At 35.5% G+C, this 19342-nt stretch overlaps 1 protein-coding gene across 1 annotated transcript in view; it reads right to left on the reverse strand.

Annotated features, from left to right (window-relative positions):
• The window catches only part of SPATA5 (spermatogenesis associated 5), a 341316-nt gene that overhangs the window by 311804 nt on the left and 10170 nt on the right, over positions 1–19342 (reverse strand). The window contains exons 4-9 of the mRNA XM_034661740.1: positions 18809–18867; positions 17570–18214; positions 16457–16586; positions 16136–16192; positions 13176–13299; positions 10551–10806 (exon numbers count right to left, since the gene is read on the reverse strand). Of these exons, the coding sequence (XP_034517631.1) occupies positions 10551–10806; positions 13176–13299; positions 16136–16192; positions 16457–16586; positions 17570–18214; positions 18809–18867 (1271 nt within the window). The remainder of the gene's footprint in view (positions 1–10550; positions 10807–13175; positions 13300–16135; positions 16193–16456; positions 16587–17569; positions 18215–18808; positions 18868–19342) is intronic.

Here is a 19342-nt window from a genome sequence, read left to right on the forward strand (position 1 = left end):
CTACTCTATTTTATACAAATTCTTTTTGAAAATAATGTACAAGTTCAAACAGAATTTATATGAATTAAATGTTAAATGTATATCAGAGCTTGCAAAAATTAAAGATCCCTGGACCTATCATATTAATGCAACCAATTCTCTGTTGTCGTAGATCTGCCACTAGCTCAGGTGTCACTTTACATAAAACTTAGCCTCTTTGGTCATATGTTATCTCACTTATTAAACGGAAAAAATAAAGTATATTTTATCTAAATTATTTTTTCAGCTTTAAAATTCTATAATGCTAAGCTTAGATGACTGGACATCAACCATTCCTAATAAGGCATACTAGAATCTACACCAAGAAATTAAATTTTTAAAAATACATGTATTTTATAAGCCAGAAGTAAACAATTAACTAGAGGAGCAAATGGACACATGTACACCATCAGCAACTATAGCTTAGGGCAAGCAATCTATGACATTTCCTTTTCTTACTAAGTTTAAAGTTAATTTTTAAAATGTAAACAAAAACAGAAGCAGTACATCCATGTTCTTAAAAAACACAACTTTGAGACAAAAAAACAGGTGTAGCTAATTAAACAAATTAAACAATAAATTTGTCATTTTGTTTTAATTACTTTATTTTCCAATGCTCTCAAAAGTTTTGAGAATGGAAAACAAGACACAATGAAGAAAAGGCAAAATGCCTCAAGCAAGCCTAATGCCAACACATTCTTTCCAGTCTAAAACATGTTCCCCCTCAAGCTCTGCATCTCTATCCAGAGATAATCACTTCCGGATAAGAGCAATTACTCTAAATTCGCGTTCTTCAAAACAATCTGCTCCAAATTCAATCAACAAACATCATCTTGCCCTACACATATGGATTCTGACAATTTTATACCCAGTGCTTACTAAATAATGATATTATTTTTGAGACTGCAATTAAGTTCCTTTATTGGAAACTAACAATGAACTTAAAGTGATCACAGGAATAATAATGCTTTTCAGAATTACTACCTACCCTACAGACATTTAATTATATGACAAAGTAACATGAAACATGGCATCTGGATGTCAGATTTGAACTGTAAAAGTTGAGCGTAAAATTTCCTCAGGCACATGAAGACTGAAAGCAACTATAATAAAATCTAAGTCTCCTTTTTTAAAATATATTTTCTTCAAAATATCCAAACTATAGAAAATTTGTTTTATCTGGAGTCTTTACTCTCCCTCAACTCAATATTAAGTATAGATAAGGTGATAGCATCACTTGATACATCACTGGGAGAGTTCCATTTCTCACTGCTCATTAATAGAAAAGAAATCAAACAAAATACCCTCAAAGAGGGTATTGTGGTTCTTGCTTTATTTATACTTCAAGTGACTTATGTAATGTAAGCTGACTGCAGAAGCCAGGTCTATTCTGAAGCCACTATTACTTTCAAAAGTTGCTTTTAAAAGTAATGGCACTATAGAAGGCATACTGGTCTCAAGACCTGAATCTTGGGCCAAGATTTCACTCACTGTTTGAGCCTGGATAGATCACATAGTCTGTCCTCATCTGTGAAATAAGGGAATGTAGTAATGATTTCTGAGAGGGTCTTCTAGTTCTAAAACATCAAGATTAATTCACTTCAGCAGTCCCAGGTTTAACAAACTTTCCTAAAAACACAGCTTTTAGTTTCAAATTTTTAATATCAAATTATTTACTTACTTGGCTTATCAACCTTACTACAATGTTGAGTTAAAAAAAAAAAAAAAGATAGTTGTCTACAGTACAATTCTTATGACAAGACAAGTTAAAGATTTACGTCTTGGTGGACTATAGCAAGGCCCAAGTCAGAGAAGAGGAACCAGGAAAATAATGATGGAATATAACCTGACCTGGTTTTACCTGAGGAGGAAAAGGGGGCACAGATGCAAAGGCAGAGGGCAGGCCAACTATATTCATCCCTTTTTTACGGAAGGTACAAAACTTTAAATAATAACACAACATTAAAATTGAAAAAGTAATTCACAAGCACTACCTCTGTTCCCTCAACTTTCAATGCCCCTCAATTTATCACAATCTAGCAGCTAGCCACAGGACCCCACTACAACTACTCTCTTCCAAGGCCCCCCATAATTTCCCAGGTAAGAAGCTAAGCAAGTGATGTCACTGTGGTCTCTCATACTGCTGATCCTAGCTCCACTACTTATCTCCTATGTGATCTTAGGAAAGTTCTTTAATCTCTCCAACCTAAATTTCCTCACCTTTAAAATGAAGGTAACCTTATAAGGGATGCGGTGAGTAAAAAAATGCATGAATACATGTAAGGCACTTCAAGCAATGGCTAACACATTGGATTAGTGGTAACTAATACAATATTAATTCTAATTGCTTCCTCTCTGCAATCTTCCCTCATTTGAGTCTCCACTTTTGGTTCTCTCCCCATTTCTCTAGCCACTCCCTAGTCTCCTATACCAGATCTTTTCTAATAAGCCAACCACTGAATGGTGGTATTCCCCAGGACCCCTCTTCTCTCCCTATTAGCATTCTAAAACCTCCCTGATCACTCACAAACACCCAACACACACAGGTACTGTGATTACCTGTTACTCTGTGGTACTTGCCTGGGCACACCGAGCTCTAAGAGGAGAGCGTCCAAGTCTGTCTTGTTCACTGAGGCAGCCCTAGCACCCACTGCAGTGTCTGGCTCAATAAATGAATAAATGTCTGAATTCCACTCACTCCAAGTGATTTCATTCATTTCAATGGCTTCAACCACCATCTAACTGCTGACAACTCCCAAATCCCTATCTCTAACCAAGGCTCTCCTCATCTCCAAAGCCTGCAATTCAAAGTCTTACACCTCAGACAATGTAAGGATAAGGAGGTTTGGAAGGTGGAAGTCAGACTAGGCAGGAAGCAGTTTACACCATAGTCCAGACAAGAGCAATGGAAACAGTTTAATTTTTTTTAAAGCTCGAATGCTGAATAAATTTTGAAAATCAAGCTGACAGGATCTGATTAAAAAAAAGTGTAAAAAAAAATAACTCTTAGAAATAATTTATTTAGCTAGACTGATTTTTTTTTTTTATTTCTGTGATTGCTTTAATTAGGAAGAAAACCTTTCCTCAAGTTTCCTACTTTTATAGTCTTGGCAAGACAACTTGGAAAAGTTTCCACTAGTGAAGTAAATGGTATATATCACTGAGAGCTTAAACAGAATTAAAACTACCACCTGTTTTTCTGAAACGAACCATTCAGCTCCAGTCATTTCAAATGAAGAGCAAAAGTAATATGAAGATACCCAATTCAATGACCAAAAAAAAAAAAAAAATCCACCTCTCATTAAAAAAATCCACAGTATTTATGCAGTGCTGTTCACAACATCACAAATAAAACTATCACCACATTTCATAATTATAAAACAGAGGAGAAAGTTCATTGTTTCATGAGATTTTACACTGCATAATTACTGCTTATTTACCCAGCTACAATAATGAATAAAGATATGATTCATTATAAAATGCATTAATTATTAGAGCGATGATTGTGATACATCGATTTAATTTTGTTGCTCTACTGCAGGCCTGCAGCAGACTCACATGTGGAACGGGGAGGGAAGGGAAGAGACTGTGACTCTGCCTATATACGACGTGACAGCTCCCAAGTTCAGCAAGAAAATGTCAGGGAGGAACCCCAAAACAAGTCCTATCAAACTATCTCTAGTTTGCATTTTGTAATTGATGAGCAAGACTTTTACTGCTCCAAATTCAGGAAAAATAACTTTTCTAACAAGGTAAAGTATTCTGCCAGATTTTCCTATCTTCTCCTGTACTAGGATAACCAAGAATACTTCATAAAATACCAGTACTACCAAAATTCAAATAAGCATCCACCAGAGAAATGAACAAATACATACAAAATATGATTTTTTTTTAAAAAAGAGAAAGTGACACCACAAGGTTCTGTAGGAATCATGACTACTGCACCCAGACTACATTTTTAAACCTCATAAGAACTCTTAAAAAAATATGGTATCCCTGGTTAGCAGGTAAGGAAACAGAATTTAAGAAATTAAATGAGTAGTGTAGCATCTGAATCAACAAGTCACCATAAGCTTTCCACAAAACACCATTACTTCCCTGAACTTCCTTTAAAAATACTGAATTTTTGCAGAATCAATATTTTAATCCTAACTTAGAAAACAACATTGGCAGAATTCAAAAAAAGGTGGAAAACTTTAGAAAAATCCTTTCATAAGAGGACTGTTGCATATTTTGTACATAGATCTTCCATAAATTCCTGTTAAAATAAGCTAGTGAAGGGTGAGAGAGGGGAGTAAAGGATAGAAATATCTCAGAATTAAGACAGATAAAATTTTCCACCTCAAAAAAAGTTATGTTATAGTAATTAGACTCAGTATTGTAACTAGACCTACTTAAGTGTAATAATGACAAAATCATTGTTTAAATAAGACTTTTAATTCTTCCTGTCTGTGATGCTATCTTATCAAGGTCCAAATATTTGGTATGAACATGTTGAAATGATGTGTAATCAACAAGGATGCTAAAGATAAATTCTTAGAATGTGAACCAAGTACTTCCTTTCACTGTAAACAAAATGATTGAGTCCACCTCTTGAAGAAATCAAGCTCTATTTATATTCACTCTCCTGAAATGGCACAGGCAGCCTTAGAAGGATAAGTTTATAATAAATCCCTATATTTGGAAAACATTGTTGCTAAGCATCTTCTAACATTCAGCAGAGTTTATATAATTCATGTCTCTGCTACATAATTAACATTTCATGTTTTCCAAAAAAGTGTGGTATGCTTATCTATGTTGTTAATTTAAAACACTATAAATTTTGAAGGAATTAATAAAAGGCTATGCAACTAATTAATTAGAAAGGCAGCCTAATCCCAGGAAGAATACAAACATAGACATTAAATGTCAGGATGTGTCAGAGTTGAGCTTGTAAACAACGTGTCCACTTGAGCTAAAACATTTCAAAATGCAGCTGCTCTTTGCTTAAAAAGGTGAGTTACAAAACATTAGGCTTTTGGACAAGTCACAACGTATCAAACCACACTCTAGCTTAAAAATTAATTATAAAGAAAACATAACATTTGAAAATAAGTTTCACACCCAACCCTCAACATTAAACAATGTTATCTGCTCAGATAAAGGATCCAAGTGCTGAAAGCAACACTACTGTAGTATTTCCAATTTTCACATCCATTATGGAAACAAAGTTAAAAGATACAAAAAATATTTAGTAACAGTGGAATAAAGATTAGAAAAGTTGAGATAAACACACTGTAGAAGATGCAGTGTCACTTTCACAAACTATGGAATAGACTGTAAACCTTCTAGCCCTGGAAAAGCATGCACAAATATATACTATAGGGACTTTGATCTTTTGTATTAGTATCCCACAAACAATAACCTTTAGATTACAAAAACAATGGGAAACATAATTCACTTAGGTTTTATGAAATTCTCAATCACTTCAATGTATGCTATTATTAGACATCTGTGTACCACCCTTTGTTAAAAAGGGCAAGGTTTCTCTGACTAGAAGGCAGACCAGGGAAGAAGGAAAACCATCAGATGGCCAATGCACAAAAAAACTTAGAATACACACAGGTCCACAAATCTTAAGCAATAAATGTTCCAGGAAAAACATATGTCTATATTTTTATTTGTATTCTTGTTAATTCCTGTTTCCTTAATTGCGGCTTTTCTATCTTACAGAATTGCCATTTTTAAATTTTATTCAGAAACATTATATGTACCTACAAGACAAACTTAAGACACTTATTTTCTCCTAGAAGGAGAGTTAAATGATATAGTTCAGAATAGTACATTACTGTCACATAAAAACTTGGAAAAACTCAACACCATCAGAGGTTGGCAGAGATTTACAGTCTCTAAATTTATCTAGTTATTTAAATCAGTTACAGAGTCTCCAAAAATCAGGGTTAGTGGGCCAAGATCATTGCTTCTCAAAGTATAGCCCCTGCACCCACAGCATTGGTATCACCTATAACTTGAGAGAAATGCTAATTCTTGGGCCCCACCTGGACCTAATGAACCAGTAGGATGGGCCCAGAACTGTGTTTTAACAAGCTCTACAAGTGATTCTTAGGTTTAAACTGGAGAACTACTGGCCTAACCCAATAATTTAGAATATTTGCTCACAGGAAACTGCAAGCCTGGCTGCTTTAAAATCAGCTGCGAAACAGAAACAGGGGCTCCAGTTCCCTACTTTCCTTAATTAAATATGGAGAGGGAACGTGTGTGTAGCTTCCCAGGTGAACCTCATGCATAACGAGGTTTAAGAACCAAAGGCCTAAATTAGCGGCTCTCAAAGTGTGCTCCCCAAACCAACAGCATCAGCCGGGAACTTGTTAGAATTCACAAGCAGCAGCCAAGACTGAATCAGCAACTCGGAGTGGAGCACACCCAGCAATGTGTTTCACTAAGTTCTCCAGGTGATTCTGATACATGATAAAGTCTGAGAACCTCTGCTCCAAGTCATCCATCCTGAATTAAGAACATATGACATGAATGTGGATTTCATGGAGAAGAATAGAGACAGAATTAACTTAGACACTCAGAAATACATCTCCTGGAGCTAGACTATCTCACTGTCCTCACAAATCTGGAAGTTAAAGTGCTTTCCTTCCCAGATATGCCAGTGGACATTCTCAAGCTGTAAGCACAGCACAACTGGTGAACAATGAAAATGCCTCCTGAAAAACACTGGTTTTAAACAAAATACAAAGTCCACAGTCAGAGCCACGGCTGAGAAGTCTTGTCAATGGGAAGCTAAAAATGGACTGGAATGTTCCAAAAAAAAAGTAGCAGCAGTAACTTAGGCATCACAAAACACTTAGACTTTATTTAGTGCTACCTTTATAGGTACCTTTATAGGCAGCACTAACCAGTTGGATTTGTTTCCTCAGCACAGACAGGGATTTCTGAAGGCAACAGAGGAGAGAAGGAGATGAATCTCACCAGGGGTTTAAAAATAAAACTGATTCAACTCTCAGGTTAATAAACATTTTTACTGCTCTACAAGGGCAGTCGGGTGGTAATTAGTCTGATTATGTCTTCCAGCTTTCACATATTTCTCAGATCAAATACTTATTGAGCATTTACTATGTGCCAGAAATTATTACTGCAACCTCCAAGTATTATTATCGTGACTCATTTTTAAAAACCAGTGATTCTAACTTTGTGTATAATTCTAAGGTCAATGTAATGATTGCAACTGCTTCTACTTACCCAAGGAAACTTGTTTAAAAACAACAACAACAACAACAACAACAACAACAACAACAAAAACAAAGAGGCACCAATTCAAATTTCCCTAGGTGGTCACTTTAAAAGACTGAGACCCATTCAAATTATTTCCTAGTAACCCCTCTAAATTTAGGTAGGACGCTATATTAAGTGCTCAATTCTTTTTATTTATAACTAGGAGACTAGTTCAAATTTACCACAGAGCTGAGTTTATTCTTCCTACGCTCAATACACACATCATAATACACGGAGATACCGTGTGCTCAATATGTAGGACACGCTTATGCCTATTCTATAGCACTTGGAATGTAATTCTACTATTTTTAATGCTTAACGAGTTTTAGTTGTTTTATCTTTTGAGTTGCACTATTAAACCAAATTTATAATTTATTCATGTCAAGTCCATAGGCAGAAATTATAAAATTGTTTCAACAAGAAAATGCAGTTAACGTCACAACTGACATTAGTCTGCTTTGTGGCATTATCTCTAAGAACAGTATGGGAGAAAGCCCAGACAAGTTTTTCAGAAAAACAGGTACAAAACAGAACACAATAAAGGTCAAAAAGGCCAGGTGCATTAAGAAAATAGCTAATGAGGCCAGGCCACATTTAGTAAATAACTTGGGAATTTATTTTCCCGTTTCTTATCCTTTCTTTTTGCTTTCCCCCCTTTCTTTCTCATCCTCCCTTATATCTAGGGAATGTCATATTTACAAGGGCACTTAGATACTATCTGCCACAACCACCTGAATCTACTTATAGAGAAAACTAAGGCTCAGGTAAAGCAGATAACGTGCCCAAGATCACAAGCCTGATTTTAAAAGCAGGTCTGTCCAACTCTCAAAATCCATTTATTACTATATTTCCTGCTTCTTTAGAAAAACGCCTTGCAAAAAAAATTCTAGTACACTGTTCTTAAACTTTATTCTGCTATATAGAGAATGAAACTACATAACACAACATGAAGTATTTAAGACACTGTACACAAAACAACATACTTTCTCTACTGGACACTAATTATAATGCTAATCTTTTTAAATACTACCTTCTCATAAAGCAATTCATTGCTAGACTAGAGGAAAAAAGATCAGTTCAATACTGGTAATTTGAAATTACTATTAAGTCACATTAACAGAAGTTAATATTTATTTACTGCTTGTATGTGCCAAGTATATCCCAGATATCTATCTATCTATCTATCTATCTATCTATCTATCTATCTATCAATCAATCAATCTTCAGGTTGGAGGCCCCTCTCCATCCCTCTTTCAAATCCTTTCACAGCTTTTTCAATTAATGTAACATAGTAAAGTGTAGAATCTCTCAAATTTTCTTGTCATCCTCCTAAAGTTCTTAGGGATACTACAATGCCCATGAAAGTAGATGGTCCTATTTACATCTAGTACGTAAATTACATTATCACATTTCCCCTTAATATCTTAAGACACAATGTATGGACTATCCTTACTTTTGAAATAAAAGATTAAATCAAAAAAAGTCTTCTTCTTAGATATGACTTTTTCTAAATAACCACAGCATTTCCTTTCCCCATAGGGAAAGTCACTACATTCTCCATAGCTTCACGAGTGCATATCTCACTGTGTAAGTAGTTATTCACAAATCTCTTTCCTTCATCAGACTGTGTGTTTCTGGACAGCAAGAATCCCAGAGCGTTCTAGAGTGCATGAAATATATGAGAAAGTAAAAAAATGTCTGATAAAGGTTAATGAAGAATGAATCCTTGCCTAGATGGGCAAGTCCAAAGCAATACCTGCATAGTAATCCACACTCTTCATTATCACCTAATGGAATGAAGGAAGCAAAGTTAGCCACTAATAATTCTGCTTCTTGAATGCTAGGGAATTCATTTCCATGACTAAACCCACCATTTCTTGTGAAGCACAAGAAACCAGTTAAAAAAGGGACCTGTCCCAGACCAAAATGCACCAAAAGAATATTTATGTTTGCCTTGTAATCTACGTAACCTACAGTTTCCCCCAAATGTGAGTCCTCTAACATGGAAATTGTGATAATGATCAAAAAGAATAAAATAAAACTGATTTTCTCCACCAAGAGTAAGATATTCAAAGACCCCTAAATGACCCCTAAATATCATTCCAAGTTTTCTTTTCCAACCTGTTTTTTGTTCTATATTCTCTTCTCTGCACATATCAAGCCTGATTAGAAAGATGAAAGGACCAAGGGAAGGGTCTTTAAAGCCTACTATATTAATTATGAATCAGTAATTTGGAAGAAATTACCATATTTCTATACTAAAGCTCTAAAATAACTAAAGTTCCAACTCTAAAATTCAATTTCTTCCATTACCTAAAAGGACTAACCTTTCTTTAAAACACCTTTTGAAAATATTGGATAGGTCACAAATTGGAACAACAGAATACAACTGAAAAAAATTCCTTCTGAAGTATAAAATGACCTAGAAACATATACCCAACGGAATAAATTTAAGGAATCTAGGATTACTGGCAAACCACGGATGCTTTAAGGTACACGCCAGCCTTTAGAGGTTACCAGAAAACAAACACATCCTCTTAGGACCAAAAAACAAATAAAAACAAAACAACAACAACAATCAGATAGTTTTTCAGCAAATTCTTATTTGCCTGATGAAATATTTCAATAGCTTATAAAAACTGCCCTGATTTGAATACATTTTCCATGGTTAAAATTACTCTGGAAAACTATACAAATGTTAAAAGGTCTTAAGGGCTTCCAAAGTAAAGAAGTTTATGCCATGGTCAAGTTCTTAAAGAGTCAATTGATTAATAACAGCCCCTATATATTTTCAGACTTAAACATCACCATCACATACTCTGAGGCAAAGAATTCTTAGATTTTTGCAAAGCACTTTTTCAGCACTTCAAAAAATATAAAGCTGCTCCTTCAGGAAAATTTTGATCCTCCTGTAGGCACTTCTCCCTAATTTCCATAGCACGATATCATTAAATAGTTATCATTGATACTGCCATTAATGCATCTGATGATACATGTGTATGTGTGTGTCTGTGTACTTAGGAAAAGTATGAAAGGATACATGCTACCATAATGGTTATCTTTAAGAGGTATGAGTGATTTTTCTTTTTTATAGTTTTCTGAATTACCTAGTTTTCAATAAATATACATTTTATGATTAGAAAAAAAATTAGTTATTTCCATTAAGAAATATGATATAAATTATCAGTATGTAAATAAACCAGATTTATGAAGCCCACCAATACAGACTCACAGTAGCAAAGCACTCTCACCTGCTTCATTACACAAGGCTTTTAAGTCTGCTCCAACATACCCATGAGCATTATTTGCCAGTTGTAACAGTTCAGCTTCAGTGAGCATATGGGGTACCCTTTGAAGCAGTTTCTGGAGAATATCTAGCCGATCTGCAGCATTAGGAACTCCAATCTCAATCTCTTTATCAAATCGACCAGGTCTTCGAAGTGCAGCATCTAAGGCATGAGGGCGATTTGTGGCCCCAAGGACCAACACCTGTCCTTCACTTCCTTCCTTACAAAATAAAATGAGAATAAATTACACATTCTTCTAAAAGCAATATATATATATATATACACACACAGAGAGAGACACATACACACATATTACTATATATATATATCTAAAAGGTATATGTGTGTGTATATACATACATATATATAGGCACTGGCTGTATAAATAAGATTGCTCTAAGTCTTATCCTTTACACTTTAATTACTCATCCCACATTTGCCTCAGTTCAGCCTAAATACTCCCTCACCTAGAAAGTTTTCCACTACATACCCTTCCAACTATAGTAAGTGATGTCTCCCCACTTTTGGCATCTAAACTTCACTATTTTCATAAATAAGAACATATAATATCCTACTGTATAGTTGTTTAAATTTGTTTGCTTTAAGTCGTCCCTTTCCCCTACTTGAAAGAAAAGACTATGACCTGCATATTATTCACAGAACAAGGCTCTATTATACAGCTGTCTAAGAAATCTTATTCACATATGCACCGTACTTTTTTTATTATGATAAATGTTTAAATTCCTAGAAATATAGACAACAAGGTAACCAACATCTGAGTATCAGCCACCCTTGAATACATACAGATTTTTCACACAGGAATGAAATTTGGAACAATAAATTATAAAGAACTACGATAATGATCAGCCATCTGTGAAAGTTATCCAACATTTTACTCTGATAACCCATGTATAATCTCACAGAGACAAGCTTAACTGACATGTGATTCAAAGTAAGAAAACTCAAACCTATTCACTTACACTGGCTGTGTCAACAGAAAATGGATAGATTACAATAAATGTATGAATTATGAATTTAGAAGACAAATACAGGCCCTTAAGCATTTTCATATTAAAACATCCATGTCACATGCTTCCAGTCCTGCCCTTGGCAAAAACACCAGTCCACAGCAGACCTATCCCAGCAGTAGAGAAAGAGGCAGGAAAGAGTAATTAAGATGCTCCAAAACAAAGCCTTCCATCTGATTTCATACTCACCAGAACTCTTCTAATTATAATACAGCTCTCCATACATATTTGCCTTCAAGGTGTAAAGAGTCATCCATAAACTAAGATATTTGGTCGGCTTAATGATTCTACTTCTTATTGTAAATAGATACACTGGCATCCCAGTTTATGTATGTCTCTTGTGAGTGTTGTTACTGTGATGCAGTCCTCAGAGCCCTGCCACCCCCAACATACTAGCATCACTGAATTCTCCAATTTTAAAGGCTGAGAACCAAACCTGGGACATAATCACACCACGTTATTGCACTAAGACTGAAAACCAGGTGGTCATCCAGCCTCCCTCAGGTATCAACTCTATTGTTACTCTTAAAATTGTAACACATGTTGGGGCACGTGGGTGGCTCAGTCAGTTGAGTGTCCGACTCTTGATTTAGGCTCAGGTCGTGATCTCATGGGTCGTGGAATTGAGCCCTTTGCTGGGCTCTATACTCAGTGGTGAGTCTGCTTAACATTCTCTCTTCCTTTCCCTCTGCGCCTCCCCGCTATGCACATGTGCTCACGATCAATCGCTCTCTCTCTAAAATAAGTAATTTTTAAAAAAACTGTAACACATGTCAGCAAATAATGGAGACTTAAAACCCAACCTTCACATTATTTTCACATGTTTAGTTTCTACCAATATGTAGTAAAAACCAGAAAGTTCCAACTGTCCAGTTTTCTTAATGTGCAAAAGGAGGGTTTGGGACTACATGATTTCTAAAATTTCTTTTGGTTCTAACATATTATGACTCTAAAAAATGAGTTATTTATGATCCTGCATAAGAAATGTATTCTGGTAAATGGCTGTCAGGGGTCTGAGAGAATTTTTCTTCATTCCTGTCACTACTCCAATGGATCTTCGTTTCATAATCAGCACGTAGTTTTTACTAATATGCGAGCGTATGCCCTATCAGAGAATCTGGTAACATGGGTAGCTTCTTTTTAAATGTTGTACAAACATATTTTCCATTATTCTCACTCTTTCCTTTCACTTGTCAAACTTCAAGCCCCAAAAGAATCAATTTTTACATGAGTATATAAGACTTATGAAATTTCTTATTGATCTGAGCCTTACTGATTTTTGCTTTAGGTTTTTAAGTTAATACCATTTACTACAAAAGAAATCCATCATTGTATATTATTTTATATACTAACAAAACATGACAGTATACCCTCCCGGAAGTTACTAAGATACATGCTGAAGAAAATTATTTTAGTCTTTCCTTTAGTTTTTATGACTAATATTTTTCCCCATCCTAGAATACCCCAAAACTCAGACATATTTGATAGTTTCTGTTACTACATACATATTATTAGGAGTCAACCCTTTCTTATACAGAATCAATACTGGTGCTATACTTACTGAGCCAATACCATCCATCAGTGTTAAGAGTGACGCTACCACTCTCTTCTCCACTTCATTCTGAGCCCCTTCTCTTTTAGGACAAAGTGCATCCAGCTCATCAATAAAAATAATTGATGGGTGCCTAAAACCAAACAAATAAAATGAATTCTTTAATATACATCTGATTTTTACATTTGATTTATTGCATTTCAATTGAAACTGAATACTTTTAATTTTTTAATTGAAATGCACATGCAAAAGAATGAAACTTAACCATATACAAAAATAAATCCAAAATGGATTAAAAACCTAAATGTGGGACCTGAAACTATAAAAATCCTAGAAGAGAGCACAGGCAGTAATTTCTCTGATGTCAGCCATGGAAACATTTTTCTAGATATGTCACCCGAGGCAAGGGAAATAAATGCAAAAATAAACCATTAGGACTACATCAAATAAAAACCTCCTGTACAGCAAAGGAAACAATCAACAAAACTAAATGGAAGAAGATATTTGCAAATGACATATCCGGTAAAGCGTTACTATTCAAGGGGCGCCTGGGTGGCACAGCGGTTAAGCGTCTGCCTTCGGCTCAGGGCGTGATCCCGGCGTCATGGGATCGAGCCACATCAGGCTCCTCCGCTATGAGCCTGCTTCTTCCTCTCCCACTCCCCCTGCTTGTGTTCCCTCTCTCGCTGGCTGTCTCTATCTCTGTCGAATAAATAAATAAAATCTTTAAAAAAAAAAAAAAAAGGGTTACTATTCAAAATATATAAAGAACTGATATACCTCAAACACCCAAAAAAACAAATAATCCAACTGAAAATGGACAGAAACACGAACAGACATTTCTCCAAAGATATACAAATGACTAACAGACACATGTGAAGATGCTCAACATCACTTATCAGGAAAATGCAAATCAAAACTACAATGAGAGATCACCTCACAGCTGTCAGAATGGCTAAAATCAAAAATGCACAAAACAGCGTGGGTGAGGATGTGGAGGAAAAGGAACCCTCATGCACTGTTGGTAGGAATGCAAACTGGTGCAGCCACTGAGGGGGATCCTCAAAAAGTTAAAAATATAACTACCTTATGACCCAGCAATCGTACTACTGAGTATTTACCCAAAAAATACAAAAACACTAACTCAAAGGAATACATACATCCCTACGTTTATAGCAGCATTATTTACAATAGCCAAATTATGAAAGCAGCCCAGGTGCCCCATCAACTGATAAATGAATAAAAATGGTATAAGTATATATACACAATGGAATATTATTCAGCCATAAAAAGAATGAAATCTTGCCATTTGTGATAACATGGAAAGAGCTAGAAAATATAATGCTAAGTGAAGTAAGTAACAGAAAGACAAAACCGTATGATTATCTGTGGAATTTAAGAAATAAAACAAATGAGCAAAGGAAAAAAAGAGACAGAGAAACCAAAAGACAGACTCTTAACTATAGAGAACAAACTGATGGTAACCAGAGGGAAGGGTGAAATCAGTGATGGGGATTAAGGAGGGCAATCGTCATGAGGAGCACAGGGTGATATATGGAATTGTTGAAACACTATGTTGTACACCTGAAACTAACACAACATTGTAAACTATACTGGAATTAAAATAAAAATTTTAAGAAAGCAATGCAATGTATCAAATTTAGGACTCAGTTAATAACATTAAAGACAAAGGCAATGAGAAGTTAAACTGAAAAACCTTACATTAATTCTAGACCAACTAATTCATCACATTCTAGCAAATCTGAACTCAGTAAAAAGCAGAGTATTAAGAAGAGTCTACTACTCATGAGATGAGCCTAAGCCCAAACAGACCTTGCCTGCTAATGCCCAGAAAATTGTTATGACTGCATCGATTTAGAATCTGAGGCCAGAGATGTCCTCTGGAGCAGGAGTAAAGTCCAAGAGACAGAAATTCCAAATGTGTTCTTTTTTTTTTTTTTGCCTATTAAAAAAAGAACTTTCAAGGTGATCAGTTCTCCCATAAAAAGATGTGAATTCTCTTATGATAGAAAGCTTCAACTGCCAGGAACAAAACAACAATGAAAACACACTAAACAATAAGGTATACCACTGGTTCTCAAATTTTCGGTATTGGGACAACCAAACTTGTAAGGGACTACCTTATTTCATCTGCTATCTCTGGAAAAAAAAAAAAACTTTAAATGAAAGTTCTTCTGAGGCACCTGGGTGGCTCGGTCAGTTGAGAGTCTGCCTTCGGCTCAGGCCATGATCCCAGCCAGGGTCCTGGGATTGATCCCTGTTGGGCTCCCTACTCAGTGGAGAGTCTGCTTCTCCCTCTGCCCCTCCCCCACACTGGTATTCTCTCGCTTTTGCTGTATCTCAAATACATAAAATCTTAAAAAAGGTGAAAGTTCTTTTGATGAGAGCAGAATTACGATAAGTTAAATACCAAAACAACGGTAGAGACATAGTCTTATGAATAATAGACCAAGTTATAGGCCACTTATACTCATTACAGTGTAATATGGTAGCCTAACTGAGGAATAATCAATAAGAATTGTTTTTAAAGAACAAAAGATTTGTCCCTTCAAAGCAAACTATAATTAAAAAAAAAGTTTTAAGCATAAAGGGTTACTATAATACAATCTACTAAGGCAACTAGATAAACTAGATATGTCTAAGTACCGTAGGTACTCTAAAAAAAGAAAATCATAAATTTATATAATCAAGTAAAATCATACGACTTATCATACAGTACTGTCTTAATTCTCCTACTTTATGTAATTCAATAACTCAATGATCAAACTTCCAAAACAACATTAGATAAAAACAGATTAAATATACAACTTCATTAGATTTCCAATCATTTCTAGTGCTATCAGTATTATTTTTGTAGTGTTTTTTTCACGTTTCATATAAAGTGTTAGTAACTCTACTTTGATTAACATAGCCTTGACTACTAATTACAAACATCTAAATGTAAATACCGTAGAGCGGCTTCAGCAAATATCTGACGTAATCTTGCTTCTGTCTCCCCATAGAATCTGTAACAAATAAATACATTTAAGGATCAACTCAGAGTTTTTAAAGTTTTGTCCATAAAGCTCATCTAACTTCTTAAATACTTCCAGAACACTTAGAATTACTTTCAAAAATTATTTTCCAAATTTAATTTGTATACACAATTGAAAGCAAATTTAAAGTACTCCAACATATGAACTATCCAGACAGAATGCTATAGTCATTTTTGAAATCACTTTTAAGAAGTATTTAATAGCACTGTTTATTCTATTAAGTTATGCACCTACTTGCTTATAATTTCAGGACCATTAATTACAGAAACATAGGCTCCAACTTCATTAGCAACCGCCCTGGCAATCATTGTCTTTCCAGTACCTGGAGGGCCATAGAGTAACACTCCTCTAGGTGGGGGAATTCCTAGAAGAAAAAGAAGAGAACAATGGATTCAAAAGTACTAGGTTTCTTGTGTTGTCATATGACTGCAAATATGAGTTATAAAATATAGATTTACCTTGTATCACAAAACTAAAGCAAGAGTCAGACCTTCTGCCCCTGCCCCCTACCCCAAAAATGTACTAACTGGCCCAAACACTGATCCCCAGCAATGACTTTCTCTCTCTCTATAGACCCAACCAGGCCAGGCACACGGGTAAAAAAACTGGCTGGACACCAGCCACAAAACTGCCACACCCCACCCCACACAACACAGCTCAATGATCAGAACACAAAGCCCAGACAAGAACAAGGGCATCCAAAGCAAGCCATCAAGCCTAATTTTCATCCAACTAGCCATCTTAGACTATATAAGCATTACTAGCAAAATGTCAATCAAAGGGTTTATATATACATATACATACACATGCGCACACACACACACACATAAAGATTCATGAAAAATGAAAAGGCAGAGAAAGAGATGGTAGGCACCAAATACATGCAGAGGATCTGGAGAGTTATCACACAGAGAAAGCCCTGAGTTTCCTAGAAACCAATCACTCCCTTAACCACTTGCTTCAATATAAAGAGATGTGCACAGTTATATTTCCTAACAAGGAAGTTTTATCTAACATATTGGAATGTTTGGTTTACTTCTTTGGTCATTACAGCTGATCTAGAATGACAAGATACTAGTTCTAGATCCAAGACAAACAACTGTGGAAGTATGCAATTAGAAGAGACAAGGCTGCAATTAACTCACATTACAACCTAAAGAGATCAACCATGGAAAAACGCTCATTTAACTGGCATCTCCTAAAGCAACTCACACCTCCTACCATACCTACCACTCAGGAAAGAAAAACAAGAAAAGAGGGTGAGCAATTATTACATAAGTGGAATAAGCCAACTGTTTTTTAGTTTGAATTTAATACTTCTGGTGCAAAACACTGAAGAAATCATACCATAACTCTTGAAAAGTTCAGGCTGTTTGAGAGGCAATTCAATAATCTCTCTAATTGCTTTCAGCTGACTACTTAAGCCTCCTATCATGTCATAAGTTACTTTGAATTGGTTGTCTTGCTCTTTTGAATTTGTACAAATCTTTGTAAAATTGACTCTTGTTGTTGAAGAAATATAATAAAAAATATCAGTGTTGCACTTTGTTCCCACACAGGCTGACTTTAGCAATCTCTCTTCATTGACAAGGTGCTCATTTCCTCCTCTGGCCGACTCAAAACTACATTTAAGTCCTGTGACTTCCCCTACTCCAAGTCCACTGCTGTCCGCAGGACTCTGTGTAACATCTGACAAAATGTCACTAGCTTTATTTATCATTCTGTTATCTACTGGCTTGCAAGGAGTACTGCTTGATGTTGGGTCCTGAGGCTCTTCCAGATCTAACTGGCTTAGCTGTAGGGATACATCCAGGGTACTGGTTTCTCTGCTGGACCGTTCGCAGGCCATTCCTGGGGCATCAGTGTCAGAGTCATCCTGAGGTCTCCTCAATATCATGCCATCTGTCCCTTTCACTCGCAACACTTGTAATTTGTATGGTCGTCCATAGAATGTACAATACAGAAAGTTGCCTGGTAAAACAATCTTGCCATCTAGAAAATAATTTTTTAAATATGTGTTAGCATAACTGTTCACCCATTTCATGTTTAAATAGCAATTTATTCCATCTATTAACAAAACTATCTGACTGAAAAGACTAAATCAAAGGTTAAGAATATTAATAAAATAATTGCCATAAAAAAGAGACAATTCCCATTTGACAGAGCACTATCTGGAGACAGAAGGACAAGATAATTCTTTAAAATTCTCCATGTTCAATACAGCTAGGATTCTATCAACTAAATCAACAAATAGCCTGGCATTCCACATCCAATAATAAATGAACCTAAAATGACACATCCAACTAATACTCCAAGATAACATTTCTCACTGGAAAGAGGAAGAGCTCAAGGGTTAAAAGTCTCAGTTCTCCCACTGATAAGTCATTTATTCTCTCCAATGCTCAACGGCCAATCAATTAATTGGGGAGAAAAAATTCCTATCCTGAAAGGACATTAATTCATTGAGAAGAACACACTCCACATTATGTTGAAGAAAATGATGATCTATACAAGACCTCAAAGACACATTATTTACTGCTACCTTGCTTCTTACAATTTAAGAACTATTTAAAATATACGCCTCACCCAGTTTTCTCAGAAGACAACCAGTCAATTGTTCTTCATTAATATCCACATTTTTGTCACTAAAGGGTGGGGGAAATAGAAATCAGCATTAAGCACACCAGAAACTAAATGTAATATAAAGTTACATGTACACAGCTGTAATGCAGACCTAGTCAAAAGAATAATTTACAAACTGGAAATGGTTTATACAATTCGGGAATGATTTATGCTTTTCAGATACTTCTAATAGCCATGAAAATATAATTCGCAATTTGGTGTCCTAATGACTTAAATCAATGCTCTTCAAAATGTAGAGTACTATCCATTAGTGGATCACAAAATCATTTCAGTCAATCCCATCCAGCATTTTTCTTTGATAGAATACAAAATGTCAAGGTACATCACACACGGAAAGGGAAAATACTGCTTAGAAAAGCATTACTTTCTTATACATACACATCTTACACACACACACACATACACACACGCATATACTCATGTATACAGCTATACACACATGAGTGCGTATGTGCCCTGTAGCTGTGGATGTATACA

This window comes from Ailuropoda melanoleuca, chromosome 5 (genome assembly GCF_002007445.2).
Source record: "Ailuropoda melanoleuca isolate Jingjing chromosome 5, ASM200744v2, whole genome shotgun sequence".
In the NCBI taxonomy this organism is placed as follows: domain Eukaryota; kingdom Metazoa; phylum Chordata; class Mammalia; order Carnivora; family Ursidae; genus Ailuropoda; species Ailuropoda melanoleuca.